At 39.7% G+C, this 24,745-nt stretch overlaps 2 protein-coding genes across 12 annotated transcripts in view; one reads left to right on the top strand and one right to left on the bottom strand.

The window, feature by feature from the left end:
* Positions 1 to 24,745, top strand: part of CASK (peripheral plasma membrane protein CASK) — an 832,536-nt gene that overhangs the window by 274,611 nt on the left and 533,180 nt on the right. The gene's annotated exons all lie outside the window — the stretch shown is intronic.
* Positions 14,292 to 24,744, bottom strand: LOC140225608 (uncharacterized). Its single transcript, XM_072305065.1, has 2 exons — positions 23,335 to 24,744; positions 14,292 to 17,626 (listed from the first exon to the last, which is right to left on the bottom strand). The coding sequence occupies exon 2, from the start codon at positions 17,553 to 17,555 to the stop codon at positions 16,989 to 16,991; it is 567 nt and encodes a 188-aa protein (XP_072161166.1). The 5' UTR covers positions 17,556 to 17,626; positions 23,335 to 24,744; the 3' UTR covers positions 14,292 to 16,988.

The raw sequence follows: 24,745 nt of genomic DNA, 5'->3' as shown, positions 1-24,745 counted from the left end.
GGAAATTACAAAAAATTCGCCTCTTGCAAGGGGATTCCTTGTAAGAATTTTGACCTGAAGATAAGGTTTGAATAGCAGCAGTACTACATGCCATACACGGTGTGCCTGAACGAAATTTTTTTTTGTCAAAATCGAAAATTCTTTATATTTTTTAACTACAGTGTCTCTTAAGTCGTTTAAGCTAAAAAAAATTCGTCAAGATTCTGGAAAGTAAAGGCGCTTTAAAAGTATTCTGGGGCTATAATAGCTAAATCACCGGGAGTAAATCCCGTTATATTATTAAAAAGAAACCGACTCCATAGTTTAATGCCTTAGTTTCTTGAATACGATTATTTTAAGCACTCAAACATTTATACCACCAATTATAGCCATGGGGTGATTTCCTGAGAGCCGATAATATCACGAATTTCTCATAGAACCTTTCAAAAATAGCTTGCTTTTTGGGCAGCCGATTCGGTCATCGAACCGGGATTTAAATGGAAGCTGATAATAACACAAAGCTCTGAGAAAAAGGAGGGGTATCGATAAGGGCCGATTTTGGCCCCACTTCAAAAAGTCATCTGAATCCATATTTTAAGGACCCTAGGGTAGGTGCATTCTGGCGCAAAATATTTTTGCGATTGTGCATCGTTTTCCTGCCAAAACAGCCGACTCAATTTTTCGGCTGAAAAATGGTTTTAATTTTATGACGAGCCCCAAAAAGCTTTGTTTCATGAGTACGGGAGGTTCATGTACGTAATTTTTTGCGTGCTTTTCAATGAAACAGGCGAAAATTGTCTAAACCCACTTTTAAGGGGTCATTCTAGAAATTTTCAACGATTTTTGGGGTTTTTTGGCAATTTTTCACCTATAACTAGAAAACTGATGATTATACAACAAAAACAATTGCAGATTCAAAAAGAGCGTAAAAAATCCGTTAGAAATCATTGGTTAGACATTTTCTCAGCTTAAACTGTCAACACGAAAAACAGCTCTAAACTTGAGAAAACCGAAAAAACTGCATTTTCCACGATTATTAGTCTTCATTTACACCCAGCACAATTTTGCCACATCACCAAAATTTAACAGATTAAAGTTACATACCAGTACATGAAACACGCCAAAAATTGCCAAAAAACCCCAAAAATCGTTGAAAATGTCTAGAATGACCCCTTAAAAGTGGGTTTAGACAATTTTCGCCTGTTTCATTGAAAAGTACGCAAAAAATTACGTATATGAACCTCCCGTACTCATGAAACAAAGCTTTTTGGGGCTCGTCATAAATTTAAAACCATTTTTCAGCCGAAAAATTGAGTCGGCTGTTTTGGCAGGAAAACGATGCACAATCGCAAAAATATTTTGCGCCAGAATGCACCTACCCTAGGGTCCTTAAAATATGGATTCAGATGATTTTTTGAAGTGGGGCCAAAATCGGCCCTTATCGATACCCCTCCTTTTGAGATGAATATAGGAACGGTTTGTAAATAACGAGGAGAGGCGGGCAAAGCGGCTAAAATCCTATCTAATTTTTACCATTATTCTGTTGAATGGATGTTGCCGCGGACTGCTAACTGTGTCCACACATGGTTTCTGTTCTGGTTCTGGTTTTCTGATATCCATATCGATACGTGAGTATTTTCACACGTAGAATCCAATGTTCACGTCAGGGAGTCGACACATTTCGATTTTTTCGATTTTATACGGAAAATTGATGGTTTTTCGGGATTGAAATTATTATTGTTTCATGAAAAGTAAATACACCCAAAATGACTATAGCATATTGATTTTTACATATTTGCACTCACGAAATTGGTTGGTAAATTCAACGAGTGGGTGCGTCGACTTGGTATATCAAGTTTCTGCAATTTTTTACGGCAAATCGGTAAATTTTCGGGATGTAGATTGCTTACTTTCAATTCATGAATGAATAAAGCATGGACATGGTTGAACTTCTTTGCATGGAAATACGTTTAAAATAACAACATCAAGACATATCTAATGCAATTGCACTTATATCGAGTCAATTTCTTTTCAATAATATAACGGGATTTATAATGCCGGTGATTTGGGTATTTTAGCCCCAAAATACCTTTAAATCGACTTTATCTTTCAGGAGTTCGACAGAATTTTTCCTTTCTTCGCTTAAATTATTCCGTATCACTTTTCTTTAAGAATCTGATAAGATATTGCTGGGGGTAGATCAAAAAACTTAAACTCGTTCGAATGGCTTTTTACATTCACAATACACGGTAACGTCAAAGTGCGTCGTTGACCTCTCAGTGTTGGATCGTATGAATTCTCTTGTTGTGCTACTTGCCTATTTTGAAATCTCTGTAAAATAAAACTAAAGGGGTTGATATGTGCGAGTTAATGACGCGCCTTATCAACACATTGTGTTGGAGTTCACTGCTTGTTTTTTACCAATTATTGGTAGTTTTACCGAGACAGACTGGTAAGCTTACCTAAAAACCGGTATTTTTACTGTTTTTTCTGTTGAGAATACCACTTTTATTGGTAATCAATTCCCGGTAACTTTGCCATTTTATCTCGGTAATTCTACCACAGTCGATAAAAAATATTGGCGTTTTTACCAAGGTCCAGTAAAATTATCGTGAAAATTCAATAATTTTACCGAGTTTTCTCGGTATTCCATAAATGGTAACTTTACCAAGAAAAAACTAGGATCAAATAGAACCCTGAATTCTTGGTAATTTTACCCTTTTCTTAGTAAATACTCCGAGATTTTTATTTCAGTGCAGCCCCTAAAATCGGAAGTTGTGCCGTGTGTATTGAAAATATGACCGTGAAACGAAAATACTGGACGCTGTCGACTGAGGTAAACAGGCGGCGTTTCGAAAATATTCGCATCCCTGAATGCAACTGTTTTTCTTCATTCAGTTTGAGTTTCCACGATTTAATAGAATATATCGACATGAAATGCGGGAGAAAGTTAGGACAGTAAATTAGTTATTTAAATGTGATCAGAGTTTGCACTTACTCTTCTTTGTGGACGATGCCTCAACTTGTTCTGCTGGTCTAGATACAGTAACATCTTCAACGCCTATTGAAATGAAGAATTCGATGTATTGAACACATTTTACATTAAGGAACTGAACTTTATGGCTCATTCATAAAAAACTAAAGCACCTACCTTCGTAATTAAAATAATGAGACACATGCTGTTTAGTCACATTTTTGTGCTGCACACATTTAGTCTATATCAGGTGTCAGTTGGAAATCGACTTCAGCCACCCGTCACCGATTGATGTCCAGACCGATTTTGTCAAGTTGGGTAAAACAATCGGATTTCAAGGATTTGACGGAAAACTTGTATCTCTAAGTTGCGAGCGCTTATTACATTTTAGAGCCCATCAACGGCTTAAAATTCGACTAAATATTCCGGCTATTGCTTACTCCGGGCACGTCCAATTATAATTTTGAATAGCTTTCCCTTTCAACTAATTGTAAGTTTCTCGTATACGAAAATTCAAAACCACGACTTACGTTCGGTTTGACTGGATCGGGCGTTATTTTATCATCCCAATACGCGTTCGTAGATCATCGCCCTAAACGACGGTATTAATAATTATTATTTAAGTACTAATAGATTAATAATCTTTCCATTATTTTGAAATATCTCTAGTTCAGTATTCGAAACTCACAGGCGCCAACGCGACAAACGCGCCTAAAAAATGAAAGCTCTGCGCCAACGTGGATCCTAAAAAATGCCCCCTAAAAATCTGGATTTTCATAGAAAGTCACATAAAGAAAGGAAAAGAAATCCACTTAAATTGAAAAACTCAGAATTGTCAGCACTACAAGTGAAAGCTTTTTCTATTCTTCACGATTTCATTCTAAGTGCTTTTGTCTTCCCCAAGTTACAGCTACTATAACTAGTTCTGTTACGAAAACATTTTGCGTCTAACCTTTCACTAAATGCGCCGTTATATGTAGGCAAAAAGTCAATTTGGCCCCTAAAAAATCTTCAATGGCGCCTAAAAATCAGGCTTGATGCGCCACATGGCTCCTAAAACTCAAAGGTGAGTTTTGAACACTGCTCTAGTTTTGTTTAATTTCATCATTTTTTTTTAAAACTAGTAATGAATCTGAGCTGAGCCAAAACGGGTAAAATCCAGAAATTGGGATCATAATAATCTCCAATTTCATCTCTTGATTCTTGAATATTATATAAATTCTGGGCTTAAACTTTCAGCACCAGAATCTTTCGGTGCTTACAGCGTTTTCATTTGATAAGAAATGGATGGTCGAATACCTTGATGACAGTTTTTTGCGATTTTCGTAAAATCGAAAAAATGTTGGATATTTTTCGTTTTGACTCTGCACCGCCGCCGTGCCGAGAAAGAACGGCGTATGAGCCTTCAGACGTTTTAAAATTTCCTCTGTTAAAGTACGAATTTCCAAGGAAATCTGTAAATGTATTTCTCCTAATTCGTCAGAGAATTTCATTCGCGATCAGATCTAAGTTCCTTTGCACGGCAACACACGCCTCAATTTTCATCTTGTCTGCGGGTCCATTTACAGAAAATAGAAAGTGCAATTACAATATACCTTTATCACCACCGATGAGCGAAATAGTAAGCAGTAAGAAGACACTGGAGGTAGTCACAACTAAAAAGGACTGCATTCCTACGAGGGCAAAGAGTGCGGACCCGCCTATGGGACCGTGTAGGAACGACTTTGAAGCAAAACGGAATCCTTTTAACGTACATGGTACCCCGGCGAAACTCCCTCAAAAATTCACGGAACAGCAATGACCTAAGTCTTGACGTTTTTCTTTCGTGTCATTCTCCCACCCAGAATTTTTTACACTCCTTTTCCCCGAATTTTTAGACTCATTCGTTGTCTACTGTCTGAACCATGCATTAGCGGACAAATTCACCTTTTCCAACTGTCAGAATACGGCGAAAAGCAGTATTTTTTTCCTCTGGAATAATGACCTTTTTTTTTTTAGCTACAGCTTAAATCACAGCTTAGGCCCAATGACATTGAATCTGGGGATTTTGGAAGTCAAAGCCAATAATACTGCGTCAGTTTCATAGAAGGTAAAATGGATTTGCGCCTCTTTTATCCTAATTATTTTTCACCGTCGTAAACCCCATCATGATAGCGTAAAAAACTCCCACAATTTTTTTTGAGAACACAGTCAATATGCAAGCTGAAAAAAAATCTCTTGGATCCCGAGTCCAGACTCCTAAAAAACTTGATGAGAAGCAGTATTTTTGATTCAATCGGATTTTTGCATGAATCGGGATTCAAGCCTCTTAATCCAAGCGGACATCCTTCTAACATACGATTAAATCAAGATTATTTTTTACACTCCTTTCCCCCGTATTTTTAGACTCATTCGTTGTCTACTGTCTGAAGCATGCATTAGCGGGCAAAATCACCTTTTCCAACGGTCAGAAGACAGCAAAAAACAGTATTTTTTTCCTCTGGAATGATGGCATTGTTTTTAGCTACAGCTTAAATTACAGCTTAGGCCCAATGAGATTGAATCTGGGGACTTTCAAAGTCATAGCCGATAATGCTGCGCCAATTTCTAAGAAGGTAAAATGGATTTGCGCCTCTTTTCTCCTGATTTTTTTTACAATACCCCATTATGATTCGTGCTCTCTTTGATCCGAACACCTTTATAGTGTAAAAAACTCCCATAATTTTTTTTTTTAGAGGACACAGTCAATGCTGGAAAAAAAGTCTATTGGGTCCAGAGTCCAGACTCCGAAAAAACTAGACAAGAAAAAATACTTTTGATTCAATTGGATTTTTGCTTGAATCGGGAGTCAAGCCTTTTAATCCGAAGCGGACTTCCTTTCCATTCAAGCAAACATCCGATTAAACCAAGAGTATCTTTTCTTGTCAAATTTTCTAAGAGTCTGAATTCTGGATTAAAGAAACTTCTTTTCCGGCGAATGGAAGAAGGTGAATTAGTTGAATATTATAAAAGCCCTTTGATTGAATTCACTTGTTTTCAGTTTTAGTCCATTTTTATTATTATTGTTATTATTATTTTTTAAATTTTGGAGAATATATTTTCTCCTGAGACTTAAAAATTTAATTTGCGCGATTTTAATTTTAATTATTCAGATATGGCTCTATGGGTTACTTCTCTATGGCTACTATGGGAAAAAGAACAAAAAAAATAGCGGTAAATCAATTTCATTCCATGCAAATTGAATCCCCCCCCAAAAAAAAAACAAAAAAAAAAAACGGAAACTTAATTTAGCAAGCTGTCGGAGCGTGTCTTAGAGCACCTGTGCCAGGCTTTTGCAGTTATTAATTCAGATCGGACGCAGTCCCGAACTCGGAAGTTGATGAGGGAATCGACTCCTAGGAATCCGAATTCATCCCGAAATTTCGCAGGTACACTCGGGTAGGAAAAGAAAAGGATAAAGAGTACTGTCCACGTCGGGGCTCCCAGCATAATTTTAAAATTTTTCAATGGGAGCCTGAAAGTACTGACAATTTCAAACACCCTAGGGCTTGATTACTCATCGAAAGACGCTAAATACGTACACCATCAATAATACACAAAATCTACACGAAAGAACGAACTTAAAGCGTAATGTTCTCATTAAAGTTCCCAACGTAAAATACGGGTAAATCAATCTCATTCCATGCAAATTGAATTTACAAAAACGGAAACAAGACGACGGTTCCAACGTTAAGAGAGCGTTCACCGTACCACGGAAGAGAGCGCTGCAAGACTCTGTCGATTTAAACGTTGAGCGTAACCTAGGAAACATACATACATACAAGAAATTTCTTGTCATCATAGAGTAAAATATAGGGGTCATTAGTGAAGGGGTACTTTGTACTCAACCATTTTTTTTTATCTCCGACGACAAAAAAATTGAACGATCCTTGAAAGGGGGTCATTAGTGAAGGGGTACTTTGTACTCAACCATTTTTTTTTATCTCCGACGACAAAAAAATTGAACGATCCTTGAAAGAGTCATTAAATAAAAGTACGTTGCAGAGTTTTAAAACGTTAAGACTTTAATTTCTCAAAGACAAGCTTACAGGCATTACATTTAGTGGACAAATTAGGAGAAAAAACGTAGAAATGATACATAAAAAAAATTGAGAAACTAGGTATTGCTTCCCGCCACGAAAAATGGCGCCGATTCCCAGGGAGCAGTGCGGGCCTTTACCAATGGATACATTAGTAACATACCCGATGCAAAACGACGGGAAAGAGCGTACACTACTACCGTGGTGAACGCTCAAAAAGAAGAATAAAACGGAAACTTAATTTAGCAAGCTGTCGGGGAGTGTCCTAGAGAACCTGTGCTAGGCTTCTTCAAGAAGTGGAATCCGGCTCTCTATACCACGCTTTTATTGCAGGGAAACATGAAGCGCCTTGAAATCTAATGCATCTAGGGCACTGCTCATATGTGGCTCTGATTGTTCATTGAACGAGAATGGACCACTAGACAAGGTACGAATTTCAACATTCAGATACATGTTTCTTGACCAAAATTTCACGTTAAACACGATGCACACAATGTAAATTACTGAAATCTACGCCTAACGATGATATTTAATGTTTGTTGATGCGTGAATTCAAACCTCCTGCTCATGAAAACTCAATGCTCTACGTGAGTCACATCGCGCGCTAAACGTACCATGATAGTCTTTGCGATATAAAAATCTGGCAAACTTAATCTTGACACTTCGGCTCAGTTATAGCAAATTGCTTATAGTTTGAACAACACATGGTGAGACATGAACATTGCTCGACGGAGAAGCTTACTGAAACCGTTGTAGTGCGCGCTTTGACTCACGCAGAGCTTTGAGTTTCTTGTGAGCGGGCAGTTCAAATTCCCCGTAACCAATGTGAAGTAAAAATGTTAATATCTTCGTTAGGAGTTAGTTTTAGTAATTTTCAGTGCGCGAATCGTGTTCTACGTGACATTTTGGTCAAATATCATGTATCAGAATGCTTAAATTCGTACCTTGTCTAGTGGTCCATACTGGATCCAAAAAAAAAGACGGGAAAAAATAAAGAAAAAGGTCAATTCCATTAACCTTTCTAAGTGCGTGGTAGAAATGTTGCACTTCGACGAGAATACGATTAAAGTGTCAAAAGCTCACATAGCGATGGAAATTTCTTTTTAGGATGACGTGCCTTTCTAGAGTGAACGTGATTTTCACGGACCAAGACCTATTCGCGGCTCACGATCGTCGCAGTTTCGCTCGCGCAACTTTCTCAGGAACAAGACAGGGCACACTGAAAAAAATGAGTTAGCGTCAGATGACTAAAAATGGTTTCTATACACTAACTCAAATTGTGTGATTTGGACACACATGATTTTTGGTTTCTGTACACTAACCACTATTAGTGCTGGAAACTAATTCCGCTACTCTAATTCGCATTCGGTAGGGTTGGGTCAACCTAACCTCAAAACTGAGAGAGGAGAAAACGGCTTAGCAAATGATAACTGGACAATACTTTCAGGAAAATAAGATTTCTTAAAAGATGAGAGGTAAAAATAAACTGACCGGTTCCAAATGAACGACAGAGGAAAGGAATATCCCATAGGTACGTGCAAGTAGACAGAATTATCCTTTAGAGAGACACACACTCACACATGAAACGGTAGCGAATGTTCACACTGAATAAACATATCTCGTCCGAACACTTGAGATATTCTTGTGAAATTACGGGAGAACGCGAACTATAGAAGTAAGCAGTAAGTTCACAGATTTTCGTAAAATATAAACTGAACGCGGAACGCTTTAATCGCAATTTAATACAGAAGATTGACGACTCCAACGAATATCATGCTTATTTACTTTTTGAATCGAACAGACAATTTCTAACCTTAACAGGTTTATTTATGTTGCTTTCGAGCGTTTTCAAGAAAGAGAGGACACTATAAATCATACCGGGAGTATTTACATTGTCAAACGAGCCCGAAATTTCACATTTTAATTGATTTTCACGAGCTGACGCGATTGAGGCTGATGAGGCTTTTGTACCGACGCCACTTTTTCGAAACTAAATAAATGTAACGGACAATGTGGCAGTTAGCGTTGAGGGCGAATTAGTTTGACCCGAAGGTGAATTTGTCTTACCACAGCGCTAATTTTACAGCTAGTGCTGTTTTCCAATTCTGGTTCGCGCTCTAGTAAAGTGAAGTCAGCGTATGAAGCGAATTGATTGGTGCTTCAGTACAATAAATTAGTTCTGAAGCCTAATTTTGATTCTACTTGGCGAGAACTTACCAAATTAGTTCTCAACGCTAACTACTTTTTTTTCAGTGCACTCTCGATTTGTCGCACTAGTAACTTTTTCACTGGTTCAGCCAGAATCTTTCAGGAGGTCAAAAATGTTCTTTGAAAATCCACCAACCTAATTGTGACGAGCCGAACAAATGAGCAAAAATTGCCTCCATTATGGAATTTGAGAGTTGTCAAAGAGCATGTAAGTTCGCAAAGGTTGACGTTATTCGCGAATAAACTGTAGTGAGTCCACATTTTACTGTACTGTGATTTCTCTTAAAAATTATTATTTTCACCAAAAGGAGTAGGAGGCTCCGCCCCCTGGTCACTACACGGCCCCACCCCGAGGCGCTGCGCGTCCCCAAGGGCCCCACTGTCAAAAATCAATGATTTACTCTGAGTGAATAGCCGGCGTGATAAGGTTAAGATTAGGTAATAATATTATTAAATTGAGTTGCTACGCTTCTGAGGGTGCGCGCTTTTTCCATGGTTGTCACATTTTTTCGTATTTAATAAGTGCAAAAAGGTTCTCAGATGAGACGACATTATAACTCTGTCTGTCATTCTGTCTTTCATATCTTTCTTCTTTTCCGTAAGTGAAATTATTATCTTACCGTACGGGTATTATACAGGGTGTCCCAAAAGTCCCTTCCACCCCCTCTAAAATTTTACCTAATCAATATTTTGAAACGAAACTTTGGGGATGTTCATCGATCAATGTTAGCTACTTCTGGAGCCCCCCAAAATTTTCGGGCCCCCCCGTGGGGAGGGGCTGCGGACCCCAACTTTTTTTTTCCAAATAGCAACCCCTATCTTGTGATACCTCATTCGAAAGAGCATAAAAAACCAAGAATTTTGGCGCAAACCGCAAATCAATATCTTAATTTTTGACCGAGTTATGATAGGTCAAAGGTCAAATTTGACCAATTTTCAAAAAATCATAACTCCGGTTCAAATTATCGTATTGAAAAAAATAAAACGGGAAAATTTACCAAATTGTAAGCACTTTTAAGTAAAAATCACAGAAATTACTTCAAACTAATTTTAAGGGGGGTTTCGGACCCCCAAATACGTCAATTCAAAGGTCATTCAATTTTCCGGAAAAATAAGCCAATTTCCCCCGGATTTGCCTCCGTATTATCTTAGTTAGGTCAAAATCAGTTCAACATTACGTTGGCAAGTCCCCAAATTTCGGGAAAAGTTAAAAAAAAAAAATTTAAGGTGATCAAATTTGACCGTTTAAATTTTTTTTTTTTTAACTTTTCCCGAAATTTGGGGACTTGCCAACGTAATGTTGAACTGATTTTGACCTAACTAAGATAATACGGAGGCAAATCCGGGGGAAATTGGCTTATTTTCCGGAAAATTGAATGACCTTTGAATTGACGTATTTGGGGGTCCGAAACCCCCCTTAAAATTAGTTTGAAGTAATTTCTGTGATTTTTACTTAAAAGTGCTTACAATTTGGTAAATTTTCCCGTTTTATTTTTTTCAATACGATAATTTGAACCGGAGTTATGATTTTTTGAAAATTGGTCAAATTTGACCTTTGACCTATCATAACTCGGTCAAAAATTAAGATATTGATTTGCGGTTTGCGCCAAAATTCTTGGTTTTTTATGCTCTTTCGAATGAAGTATCACAAGATAGGGGTTGCTATTTGGAAAAAAAAAGTTGGGGTCCGCAGCCCCTCCCCACGGGGGGGCCCGAAAATTTTGGGGGGCTCCAGAAGTAGCTAACATTGATCGATGAACATCCCCAAAGTTTCGTTTCAAAATATGATTAGGTAAAATTTTAGAGGGGGTGGAAGGGACTTTTGGGACACCCTGTATGTGACGCAGCATTAAATTAAAACTGAAAACTCTCAGTACATCAGAAAACAGTTTGAGGGTAAAAAAAAAAAAAAACCCCACACTACTTTAGTTTTCAATGATGATAATTCCCAATGTAATATTCTGAAGGGCATTGGGTCAATCTTTCAAGCCATGATTTGCGTTATCAATAATGTGAGCGTTTCAGATGGATCGTTCCTCAAGGTACGCAACAGTGCAGACTAACTTTAACTGCTATTTACTTGGAAAACTTGTTTTTCTCCCTCGGACTTTTAAATGCTGCAAAGTGGTCAAATTTAGGAATTTTTCAGTTATACCTTTGTGCCAACTAATGCACTAGTATGCTCACTGTTACCGAAGTGTCCGCTCATTTCCTAGGTATGCTCATCTCCAGAGTATTTAATTTGAGCAATTCAATGCTCGGAATTTCTCAGAGCCGGAGCCGGAACCAATAATGATTGGACCCCGGGAGATAAGTTATGCACTGAAAAAAAATTCTCGGCGTTTTTACCAAGGTCCGTTCGTACCTTTACCATCTCACTTTTTTTTTACCAATTATTGGTAATTTTACCAAAATAAGCTGGTAAGTAAACCTAAAAACCGGTATTTTTACTGTTTTTTTCAGGTAAGAATACCACTTTTATTGGTAATCGATTCCCGGTAAGTTTGCCATTTTATCTCGGTAATTCTACCACAGTCGATAAAAAATATTGGCGTTTTTACCAAGGTCCAGTAAAATTACCGAGAAAGTTCAATACTTTTACCAAATTTCTCGGTAAATACTTTCCAAATGGAATTTACAAGAGAAACTGCGGATCAATAGAACCTGATCTTGGTAATTTTACCCTTCTCTTAGTAAGTACACCGAGATTTTTTTTTCAGTGTGCGCTATCACAAATAATTGAAATATAGATGTGCAGTCAGAGTTTTTGTCCCGTCTCCCGCGGGAACTTATGTTTCCCTTTTTTACCTGTCAGTTAATTGGGGCAGATGTATGCATCGGATCCATTCGGTGCTTTGCGATCTGTCGATTGATCTGCCATTTGAACCTTTGGAAAACTATCGATGATAATCAGGGTTTTCGCAACGAACACCTTGATAATCGAGTTTTTACCGCAGTTTCAAATCGGAGAATGTCGATAATCTATCATTCACGTCTCGTCACTGATCGCATGTAGTGAGTGAGAGGTCGTTGAAATCGGGGCCGGATTTGTGCTGAGGGGCCTGGGGTGCTAGCGAGTACAAGGGGCCCGGACTTTTGCGGGTTGCATACCCTGTAAATTGAAGGCTGTTTTCGTTTCCCATTAAAATAAAACCTCCCCCCTCCCCCTCCCCCTCCCCCTCCTCTCTCCCTCGGGGCCCACCCTTCGCCGTCATTTTAAGGAGGTAAAAACATTAAAAAAACCTTCGAATGAGAAATGCCTTGCATAAAATGTCATTAGATGACACACACACACGCATGACGATGGAAATGAATCGGGAGTTCGGGACTCCTAGGTATCGTCTCACTCTGCCCGATTTAATTGCCGGTTTAAAGACAACAAATCAGCATACACGTATGAAGGAGATAACTCCCGGCTGATGTCAGGAGGACTCCAGGTACAAAACCAAATCTTCTAATTTAGGGCCCCACGTGGCCAAATTCTAAAATCTATGGGCCCCAAATCCTAAAACTTAGGGGCCCCATGATCCCCGAACCCAAAATCCCAGTCTTATGGCCTCTCTGAATCTGTCGTTTATACCCCAAGGGCCCCTGGAGAATCTGAAATTAAAATAACAATGGGCCTGTTGCAAACTTTTGCTAGAGCAAAAATAAGAGTTGTTTCTTATATATAATGCCTCAAAAATCACGATGAGCGCATCGGCAAAGTCTGAAATGCTTTCATAACTTCACAATCTGCGTGAGAAATTTGCGGTTTTTTGAGCTTCCCGCTTCAAAAACGATACTACGGCACAGGTGAACATTTTGTAAGAGGAGTCGTTCCATCGTCGGCAATAATCACCATGGCCGACGCCAGTCCGCCAAAACACGTTTGATGGGACGAGATAACACCTGAACTGGATTAGACCAGATAACAATCGGTGTGTTAACGTTCATATTTTCCACGCCCGAATTGATTGACCTTGAACTCTCCTCGAATTACGCGTGGAACTGCGCGCAAGCGTCGGCCATGATGAATATCGCCGACGATGGAGCGACTCCTCTAACAAAATGTTTACCTGTGCCGTAGTATCGTTTTTGAAGCGGGAAGCAAGAAACAACTCTTATTTTTGCTCTAGCAAAAGTTTGCAACAGGCCCATTGCCCAAGGGGGCCCGTGGGGCCGGGGGCCAATTTACGGGCCCCAAATCCTAAAGTCTAAGGGTTCCACGATCCTCGAACCGAAAATCCTAGTCTTAGGGTCTGTCTGAATCTGTTGTTTATAATCCAAGGGCCCCTAGAGAATCTGGACCAAAAGTAAAAATCGCACACGGGGGGTCCGTGGAGCCAGTGGCCCGGGGTGCTACAGCGTCCCGGCACCCCGCCTAATCCGGCCCTGGATGCGCCTTCATGTTTAGGAACTGCAACGCGCACAGTCCAGGAGCGCGAACAGTTGTATGAATCAAATCATTTTTTTTAGACCGAGGTCCTCTACCGAGCAAGACACTAATATTAATCATAATCCGATCAATCCCGATAGTCATTTTTTCGGGTTTTCCTTGTTTTGTTATGAGAGTTGTTCAGCAGCGACGGTAGATGGCGCGAGGATCACACTTTTGTGTCATGCCTCGGGTCATATCCATGACGGCGTATTAATGCCGTCTTGGATTTTGCGGCATGTTAAGTTGGGTTCACTGCCGAGTGTGATCTGCTGATGAGGTCTAATAAGGCCCAAACCGGTGTAGATCTCTCGGCGTGACTCCAACTTAATATTCTAATGCAAACCGCCTGAGCTGAACAAGTGAACACTCTCCCCCCTCAGTTTCGCACTGGTGCGCACTAGAGCTCAAAAAATTTAAATTTTGACCCTAATTTTAATTTTTGGTATTTTCTTGGCTTTGTTTCCCCGCGAAATGGTGTGGACCCAGCACCATGTCTCCACCTTGTTAGACACTAATATTGAAAGCGTTGTCGCCCAGAATAAGCTTAACTGGATTTTACCCGCAAAAGTATCCCTCTTGTTTCTTTTTAAGGTAAGCAGCATCATGCTTCTGGAGCATAAGTATGAAAGGAGGATGAAAAATACAAATGAAATAGTCAAGAAGTAATACTTTACTCCCAAGAAGTAAAATAAGTAACTATAAATGAAGCCAAATACATAAAAAAAACTATAGAGCATTATAAATTTTTACCACAAATGTTACTGTAAATGTTTAGTATGAATTATAGTAAATAAATGATCTTACGAACCAGTAAATACTAGTTCAGTTGTAAGTTAAACAGTTGATTATCCATAAAACCATAAACTTAAACAACTCTAAACTGTAACTCTAACTTAACTGTAAACTGTAAAACTTAACCATGAGGTGAGCTTCAAATAAGTCAACGCAACTAATGACATCATACCTTGATTTTTTTACTTTTTCCATTCCTTTTCATTATTTTATTTACGTATTTCTTTTTTAAAGAAGATATTATCGTTTTGTCTTTTTTCGGAAATATTTACCTTTGCTCGGTACCGGGACTCTTTATTTACTAAAAATGTGTGACAACGCTCGTGGACTTGCGTCACAGAATGCCTCACAACGTAACAACCCTCCCACAGCCATTGCTGACTATAATCGCTCAAAATGTAATTACCACCGATACGTTACCGAGGTAATCGAGTATATAAATCATTAGTTACAATGACTTTTTTTAGAGCCTTAAAAGGAAAAAAAAAAAAAAGAATAATCTTTTTTTCTCTTCTGAAAACTAATTTTGGTTTGGTACTTCATTTTAAATTATTTTTAATTTTAATTAATCATTTTCTTTAAATAATTTCTGATGATTTTTGCATTGTTGGTTTCAGGTGAGTTTCACATCGATTTAGCTGTCAGCAAAAATTACAGCCATATGTAACAATTGTAACACGCTATCTCCTCCTGTATGTAAGCTCTCTTTTTTTCTATCGATTTTAATTTTCATGCACTTGCCGATGACATCAATGGAGAATGGCAGACGTCTGAAATTTGGTGAATTTAATATTTCAGATGCCCATTCCCCCCCCCACCCCCAAAAAGGGGGGGGCTCTGTTTAAGATGAAACTACTGAGAGAATTGAGCACAAGGAATTCCTTGATTTCTAAATTGAACAAATATTAAAGTCAATAGATATGATGAAATAACCTAGTCTGCTAAAATACATATATTTAAATGGAAAATGCCGCTAGATGACGTCACTAGGCGGCACATTTTCTGAATTGAAAATCTATGTTTCTAAAAGTTTCCATTTCAGAAACAAATTATGAAAAATACTGAGAACTCATCTAATTGAGCACTCTCGGATAGAGCAATAACATTTTTTTGCGAAAATTCTTCATCGCGAGGACGGTGTTTTATGACACTTGTTAAGAGTCTCAGTCAAAGTGGGTTTTTTTTTTATTTTTAAAATCTGCTCGTTATTGACGCTCAAAAAAGGTATAATCGTATGAATAACTCGCTCAGGAGTCGAATTCCGAACTTTTCGTTATGTGAATTATTTTCTACTAAGGATTTTGAAGAGAAAACATTTCCAAAATTTTCATAGAGCACGTAGAGTCATAATAGGAATGGAGGAACTGGCGCCACTTTTAAGCATTTTCCAGTCACCGAATTTGATGTTTCCTGAGGGGTACCGGGCCACCATTTCGATACATAATCGATTGTTTTCGATACACGCGGGCTCAGGGCCGGCGATAGGCCATTCATTCACTGTAAACAAAGAGGTTATGAGTTATTATGGACTTGGGGGGCTTCAACCCCCCCTCCCCCCTTCCCCCCACAAAAGCCCTCTTCGCGGTCAGCGAAATTGTCGGAAACGCCCGTTGGCGATTATTGAGGAAATAATTTCAACGAAACGATGTTTTTAAGATAAAGTCCCCGCCAAACAATAGTCTTAATGACTTTCTCCTTACTCTGAATTTTGATTCCTTCTTTGGATTTCGACCTTCAAACTGTCTTACTTTCCTTCCTCATCTCGTTCATCGAGCGTCTTGAAAATTATTTTATTAGAATAGAGAGGATGTATCGTCACTTTGGATCAAAAATGTACCGAAAAGCGGCGTAGTCTCGGCGCACACCGGGCCCGGACCTCGTCGACCAGAACATGATCCCAGCTCACGTCATTACTTTACGACTCTACGTGAGGAGCTTGGAGGAAGGCGCATTAGTGCAGCTTTAGAAGAAATTGAGATATTAATTATTTCAAGTAAAACTAGTCTTAATGCATGTTCTATGAAAAATTTGACCCGAATTCCAATTTTCAAGCATCCACGGCCCTGTCCACACGAGCGTGGTTCGAGGAACTTATTCGACGAACTGCTCAGTTCCCGAAACTTGTTCCTTTAAACGAGGCATGCTATCCACACGAGTTCGCCCGAACTGGAACCGGAACTTCAATAAAACTATACAATTATTGCAAAATAATAGATTATACGGCCTTCAAAGTAACAAAAATAAATGTCAAGACATGTGAAGGACGTAAAAAACAAAAACAAACGAATTCACATCAAAATAAACGTATGTAGAAGCTCGGAGTACGGGGGAAGTTCCGAGTTTTGAAGGAATAAGTTTTTAGCTCAGCTAAAACTTGTTCCGGGAACAAGTTCCTCGAACTCGGTTCCGCGAACCGCGCTCGTGTGGACAAGGCCTAAAAGTCAGTTTGAATTTTTTTCCCACCGTATGGATCCACGTAATTTCCACAGGTATTTCTCGATGTAGCGAAAACTGCACTTATGCGCCTTGTCCTCCTCGTGTACTTTATGGGAATTTTTCAAGTTTCCTTGTTTTGAGACTTCTTGTGCATATTTTCAAGGAAGTTTCGCAACCAGGCGTCATCGTCAGGATTCGGATTGGGCGGTCTGTAGTACTGCGCTTGGTTCCAATAGTCATCACCCACTTCCACTTCCTCCGCTCCGAGCTGGTCCCTGACAACCTCCTCATATTGAGCAGCCGGCATATCCCAGTGCGCGGTAGGCATACCCCATTTTTTGAACAGAGCCCGGACGGTCTCTGACAATGTGTCCTTGGTCATGTGCAAAAGCCCCTTACCTACAAATTCCCTTTCTAACCACCTCAAAGTCCCAGTGCCTTCCGGATCCCCGCTTTTGAACCATGAGAAAAAGCCAGCGTCGATCTCGTACCGGTTCAACAAGTCGATGAAAGCGGGGTCATCGCGACAATCGCAACCGAAGGGCCAGGGCCAGGGAACAGGCGGGGGACGGTCGTTGCTGTCTCCGTTGGTCAAAGGGATGAGTTTTCCGCAAGCGAAGAAGTCGAGGGACGGTATCTGCTGCATCCATGCCGTAACCCTGTCCTCGGGCCACGGGGGTAGGTTCATGATATAGGCGTAGCCCCATATCTGATCGCACAACTCTTGACATTTTCGCTTTGCAGCCACCAGTTCCCACACTGAAACAGACCGCAAAGGACGAACTCAGATCTATTTGTGATTAGAGCCCCTCTATACTGAGAGTCGAGGCAACACCCCCTCATGGAGTCACAAACGGGAAGAAAGATTATAGGAATTGAACGTTTTTTGTAATCATTGATAGGCCCATTCTCAAATTCCTTTCTCCGTTCCTTATCTCTTTCCGTTTGTTCCTTGCCGAACCCGTAATTCCCTGGTCCATTCCAGATTATAATCTTTGCAATCGGTGAAAATGTAATCTTAATTCCCGTTTGTGACACTGTGAAGGCCTAAAAAACGGGAACCAATCAGAAATGGATTCACATTGTCTTGACTCTCAGTATAAAGGGACTCTGTTTGTGATCAGAGTAGAGTACCTTTACAGGGAGAGAATGGACAACTCGAAAATTTGGAGGTTAGGTTTAATAAGGTCGCACGTTAGAGTACCTGTATACGGGAGAGTATAACCATCTCTGTGCCGCTCTCTATTTGGTTCATCAGTTTTAGTTTATCATGGAGCTCCAAAGTTGGATCAATGTAAACAAACCCTACCCAGAGAAATGCGTATTATCGGCTGAGAAATGAATAATAATCACACTCAAAAATTAATTTTCGGCTAAATTATCCATTTAAGGTCGATCCGAACTCAATTCAGAAGTTGATCATAAAAAAATTTCTATCACATCCAAAATCGCGTCTAGAACTTTGTGGAACTTTGACGCCACCTTGTTTGTTTACATTGGGCCTAACTAGGAGAGGGGGGGCTAAGGTTTGTGTACATTGGTCCAACTTTGGGGCTCAATGATAGCCGACCAATCAGAAAGCGGTACACTTTTACTGTAGCAAAAGGATTAAGATGGCAATACTCTCCCGCACATAGGTACTCTAGGTCATGTAGCTCTTGAGGTTCCATAAGGCAGCCAACCTATGAACTGGAACTATCCAGTGGTACTAATTTAAACTTCGAGAGGGTAACGAACGGTGCGCACCGATCAACAAATGCTATTCAACGGGCCGTCCAGATATTTTTTTCCTCGGACCCGTTTTTTTGGGCGCTTCTGGGTACCAGATGCGCCCTTTCCAACCGTTCGACTCCCCCGATGTAACATGTACTATACTACATGCCCTTTTGCCTTATGGGTAATGACGCCATTCTGGTACACCCGGGAAAATTGGATTTTTTTCTGCATCTGGTATTCGTAAAAGTTTTCGTGAAATGTTTTGCTTTTAAGCATAACAATCTCGCACGGACGTATTACCTGGTTAAAGTATTTTAGGGCCTCCTTATGCTTTAAATACTTATATCCGAGGCAGTACTTTCAGATCGATTTGAAAATGTTACGAACAGTCACGTGATCTCTTCATTTTAGTGACGTATTACTGTGCTACTTTGTGATTGGTTCATTTTCTTGGCGCAGCATCGACACGTCAGCTGTTTGCGGCATTGAGCTTGCATTGAGCGGAAGGTTTAAGGTTATGTCATGGACCAAGAGAATGAATAAGGACCCCCAACTCCAGTTAGCGGAGACATTAGCGCTGCCTATATTTTCATCCATGGGCCATGGCCGATGTCACCGCCGCACTATGGTCTGGGGGCGCCGAATTGTGGCCATAAATCAGGAAATGATCAGAATATCATGAAATTTGGTGTACTTATGCTTTTTGGGTCGCTGAATTCAAATTTGACCTTAGTTTTACAAAATTCTTAAATCCAAGATGGCGGCAGGCCCTTGAAACCAAAAAATTAGAAGAAAAGCCAAAATATGATTAGAATACCAAATTGAATGTCAGTTTAATGTTTTGAAGGTTGTCTCCCTATAATATGAAATCTATTCTTCAATGATCAAGAGGTTATCAGGGCAGAAGCCCCAAAAATACGTATTTAATCCAGAAAAATAAGAGGAGAAGAAATGATTGAAATTGAATCAAGTCAGTACTATGTTTTTCGGTCTATTGATCCTGACTGGAGCGTAAGTTAAAAAAATTGCACATTCAATATGGTGATATTTGTGTTAGCAAGACATATGGCATTAGCCCTTTAGGGCGCCCCCTCCCCGAACCAAAAATTGTCCCTAAAAATGTTCATTTCTAGCGATTTTTTAAAAATAATTTACTCTTTGATCATCAAACCCTGCTAGCAAAATTTTCTAGATATACTCAATACTACTTAGACCTAAATAGCTTTGACATTCTTATACTCATTGGAGGCTGTCAACCATTCTGCGCTGATTTTCATGGTTAGAATTATTATAAAGATTCTAGGCCTAATGAATCGTGGCCAAAAATCCGATTTTTGAAAGTACGAAAATCTGGCAATCGAGCATATAATCCTTATCTACATCCTTTAGTAGGTGTGAAATGACCTATCAAATCTTATGTAATTGTTTTCACGATCAGATATATGGTGGTGAACTTCACATCCTCCGAGGCAAGTAAAGAAACGTGAGAATTTAAAGTGCACGTCATCGTGTATTGCCTTGTGTCGCTTTGTGATAAGTTGGCGTAGATCCCCGATCAAATATGGAAAAGAAAGGTGAAAGTAAGTACTTTTTGATGGTTTAATCGTTTTTAGTATTAAGATTGATTTTATGACCACCATGAGACTCCAAAGTTTTGTCCTAATTTAGGCAAAAAATTGCCTTCACCTTAAGTTTTAGTTATCACTAACACGAGCTAACACGTTCTTATCAGTGCAAGAATGTAGCTCATATGTTCCTCTAACAGGATATCATAGGTTTTTTTGCATCTTTTTGCCTCTGGGGCCTTCAGACCCAGACCCAGATCAGACCCTAAAACCTTGCGGATTACCATTCTCGGGTTGCCTAGCCAGGAATTGAACTCGGAACCTCTTGATCTTAAAGCCAGCACTCCAACCACTACGCACCACAGCGGGCCGAGTTAATAAATTTGTATTATGTATACAGGCTGAAGAATAAAAAAAAATACCTAAGTTTTATCCACCATTTGTCGTTTTTCCGGAGAAAATATTATTTTGCTTAAAAATGAGGTTTTTTGCAAAAAAACTTTATTTTCCGGAAATCTGGCAAGTGCTGGAAAAAAACTGATATCATTTTCGGATTCAGCAGCCAAAAATACATATGAATCACCCTATATCAAACGTTGACCTTGTCTCATCTCTCTTATCTCCTTCTGCAATGAAATCAGATTGCGCAGAAAATCGTATAAGTCCTTCACTAAAATGACCAAAAAAGGCCCCAGAGGCAAAAAGCGGCAAAAAGCGGCAAAAAAACCGATGATATCCTGTTAGAGGAACATATGAGCTACATTCTTGCACTGATAAGAACGTGTTAGCTCGTGTTAGTGATAACTAAAACTTAAGGTGAAGGCAATTTTTTGCCTAAATTAGGACAAAACTTTGGAGTCTCATGGTGGTCATAAAATCAATCTTAATACTAAAAACGATTAAACCATCAAAAAGTACTTACTTTCACCTTTCTTTTCCATATTTGATCGGGGATCTACGCCAACTTATCACAAAGCGACACAAGGCAATACACGATGACGTGCACTTTAAATTCTCACGTTTCTTTACTTACCTCGGAGGATGTGAAGTTCGCCACCATATATCTGATCGTAAAAACAATTTCATAAGATTTGATAGGTCATTTCACACCTACTAAAGGATGTAGATAAGGATTATATGCTCGATTGCCAGATTTTCGTACTTTCAAAAATCGGATTTTTGGCCACAATTCGGCGCCCCCAGACCATAGTGCGCCGGCCGGCCGGTCCCTCTCTTCCCCGCGACCCGCGCTTCCCCATCCCACTGCTGAACTCCTCTTCACGCGGCCCCGCTCCCCCGCGACCTGCGCGCCCTACCTCGCGGCGTCGCGACGCCGCTGTCCGCTAGATCGCGTTGACGCACCAGCTTTAGAGGTTCCGCCGCTCTTTCCCGTCGTCTGATTTACAGTGCATCCTTTATGTTTCCATTCATCACGAACCTTAAATCATCACAAAGTGCTTGTGGAGAGTTTCAGATCTTCGCGGTCGATCTGAAGTTTTGATGGGTTTTGCGGTAAAAGAATCCCACTTTACATTCCATCCTCGTCAGTCTTCGGGTACATAAGCTGGTAGTAATATGATTTGTCCAAGAAGCGCCCTCCAACGCTTGGGCGTTGGAACTGCTTGTTTTGTCTTGGAACTGTTATACTGGCAAGCCCTGATGGTCTTCTACCAAAAAACCGAATGAACTGCTAATTGGAAACCCTTGAAAACCTTTTCCTGTCAAACCCGTATTATTTCATTCGACAGAAACCTCATATAAGCTTTTCTAACCTCGGAGGACTCAACTTTAGAAGCCTCTTTCTCGCCGAAACTTTTTAGTCAACGAGCGTCTTGCGCTGTAAGTGCAGTCTGTGATGAGCCTCGTGACTCATCATACCATGTGCTAATCTTGGACCGTACAGAAATCCACTTAAATCACTGCAGTTCTCCCGATATCGCTTTCGGTGTCCCGTTTCGAGCAAGGCAATAAAAGACGGCGAGGCGAGGGTCGCCTCGCCTTCGCCGCCATCGAACCTTATCTTCCACGCCCGATTAACCATTCACCGTGACGCCAGAATCCACCAAATTTTCACAAAAAACTGTTTTCCGTCTATTTAGCGAGTGTTTCCTTACTCTCCGTTAACATACAAATAAAGAGACCTCATTTGTAAAAATCGGCCGAATAGGAGAGAAGTTGCAGTTCGAAATCCGAAGTGATTAACGTAACGCGATGTCGATGGACGGCAGTTCGCCCAAATCGCGGTCGTGCGTAAATGCCGCATATCAGCTTTATAGCAAGGTAATTGGACGGAATATTTAAAATTAATTTACATTCAACGTTCATGAATCAATATTTTCTCCCAAATTCAGCAAAAAGTACCAAGTGATACAAATAGCAAAGACGTGAAAATAGCACGTATGAGTCCAACATTTCAGTTATTCGGCACGCTTTTCCAACCTATTCATGTCGCATTTTTCTTCTTGCTTTTTTTTCACACTGTCACCATTTTAGGCCCTAAGAACTACACTAATTGAGTTGTCCATACTCTCCCTACAAAGGTAATCTATATGTAGATCAGAGGGTCTCTGAGATAATGAAATTGAAAACAAGCGGGAAAGCTCTTGTTTTCCTTTATTCCTTTTGACTCTTTTGATTTGAGGTCAGTTTCGGGAGTTACGGCCAGACTAGGGCGAGAAAATGTGATTTTCGGTCCATTTTTAAGTTTCGCGCGCTCTAGTGGCTTAAATTTAAGTCCTAGCTTAAAACTTGTTTTTTTTTTTTCAATTTTGTCGGTAATTTACTTGGCTACAACTTTTCCAATACCTAATTTTCCGTCCCAAAAATAATTATGCTGTTTATTCACGGAAAAGTGCGTAAAAGTATGATTTTCAGCAGTTTTCCGACTTTTCCGGAAACACACGAGGCGAATCCAGTTGAAAGCATCAAATTCGGACTCAGCGACAAGAAGTACATCAGAATCATCTTTAACCCCCTTTTGCGATCTATTGGCACTGGACTATTAGAGAAACGCTCTGCCGTTTTCAATGTAGGCGCGTTTTGAGCGTTCACCACGCTGTATTGTTAATATATTGCTTAACGTTGTTCAAAAAAATCGGGGGAAATTCCTGTGAACTCTTTACCGTCTCTAGATTTCAGAAATGCAGGAATTCAACATTGCTAACAAGCTCATTCTATCCAACTTACCAGGAATTTCCTCTCCTCTCTCAACTTTGATCTCCTCCGCTTTTGCAGAAAGAGTCTTCTTCTTTTCATAGGCGGCCTTGGCATCTTGAAAGTCGTCAAGAAGTTGGTAGAAGTCATTGCTGTTCGGGGGATCCGTTTTGGCTATTGTGCATGTAAGATTAAGGAGAGAAATTATTACTTTAAAAAAAAAAAATTAAAGAAAAAAACCGGAGCATTAACACGGACCGAATGAGATAACCTTTCCGTAATCCTGAAAACAAGTAAAAATGAAAATAAAATGGAACGAAGAAATAAAACACTGGATCTTATGGAACCCCCACGTTCCCGCCCACAGTGGATAATAGAGGGGCTTGGAAGACAAGTAGGATAAGTGCAGTTTTTGAAAATTTGAGGTTTTAACGATTTCAATTGAAATCAGTCTTAAATATATTCTTAGAAAAATGCACGACTAAAATCCAATTGTTAAGCATAACACATATCTCTCGAAGTAGCAAAAACTTCACGTATCTGACTTGTCCCCCGAACCCCTCAATTATATTTCACGCACATGTGTGGACCGCTCTGTCAAAGTTAGATTGACGATTTTTGAGAAGAATTGATTTCAAAGAATCGATTTGATCTTCAGAAAGACAGCGCTACATACATGAGATTCGCTCTCACAGCGCTCTCCGGCGCTCTGCGACGCCTAAGCACATTGGCGGATCCAGCAAGTTGGCAACATTGTCTTTTCTCCGTTTAAACCTAAGGAAATGTATCGATTCTTGGAGGTGCCAGGTGCTTCGACAAGAATCAATTGTTTAACATAGGTTTAAATGGAGGAAATCCGGTGTTGCCAAATTTCTGGATCCGCCTCTGCCTAAGCATCGATACGATTTAATAAACGTCGACGCCTGTGTTTGCGTCTCTCTGTGAAATGTAGGAATGACGATTTTTGAAAAAATTGATTCAGAGAATTTGTTTTCAATTTTACAAACCCGATTTCATCGTAAGCGGAAACTCGATGTATACGAGTTTAGGCAGTTGAATGCGTTTTTAAGGTTTTTGCTCTCCACAGTTTGACGAAAAGAGACCCAAAATTCGCTCGCGTTATGAAATTATTGTAACACAGTACACAAAAATAGCTCGAATAATTTAAGTATAAAACACAAGGCAATGTGCAACAAAGCCCAAAACAGAAAAAAAAAAAAAAAAAAACCTGGAACGTATCAGGGTAGTGTCGATCACCTCCGCCACCAGGAAGCAAAAAGGAAACTACCAAATTGTAAAAATCAAAAGACCCTTTAAGGTGATTCGATGGACGCCATATTTTGTGTCAGAACGGTATGCGATCTATCGCATCAATTGGTTCCATTTTTTCAGCTACTCGTCATTTTTCTCCAATTTTGAGATCGCAATTCTGTTGTCAGGAGGC

This window comes from Bemisia tabaci, chromosome 10 (genome assembly GCF_918797505.1).
Source record: "Bemisia tabaci chromosome 10, PGI_BMITA_v3".
In the NCBI taxonomy this organism is placed as follows: Eukaryota; Metazoa; Arthropoda; class Insecta; order Hemiptera; family Aleyrodidae; genus Bemisia; species Bemisia tabaci.
Note: the sequence above shows the minus strand (reverse complement) of the source record. Positions and strands in the feature narration are given on the sequence as shown.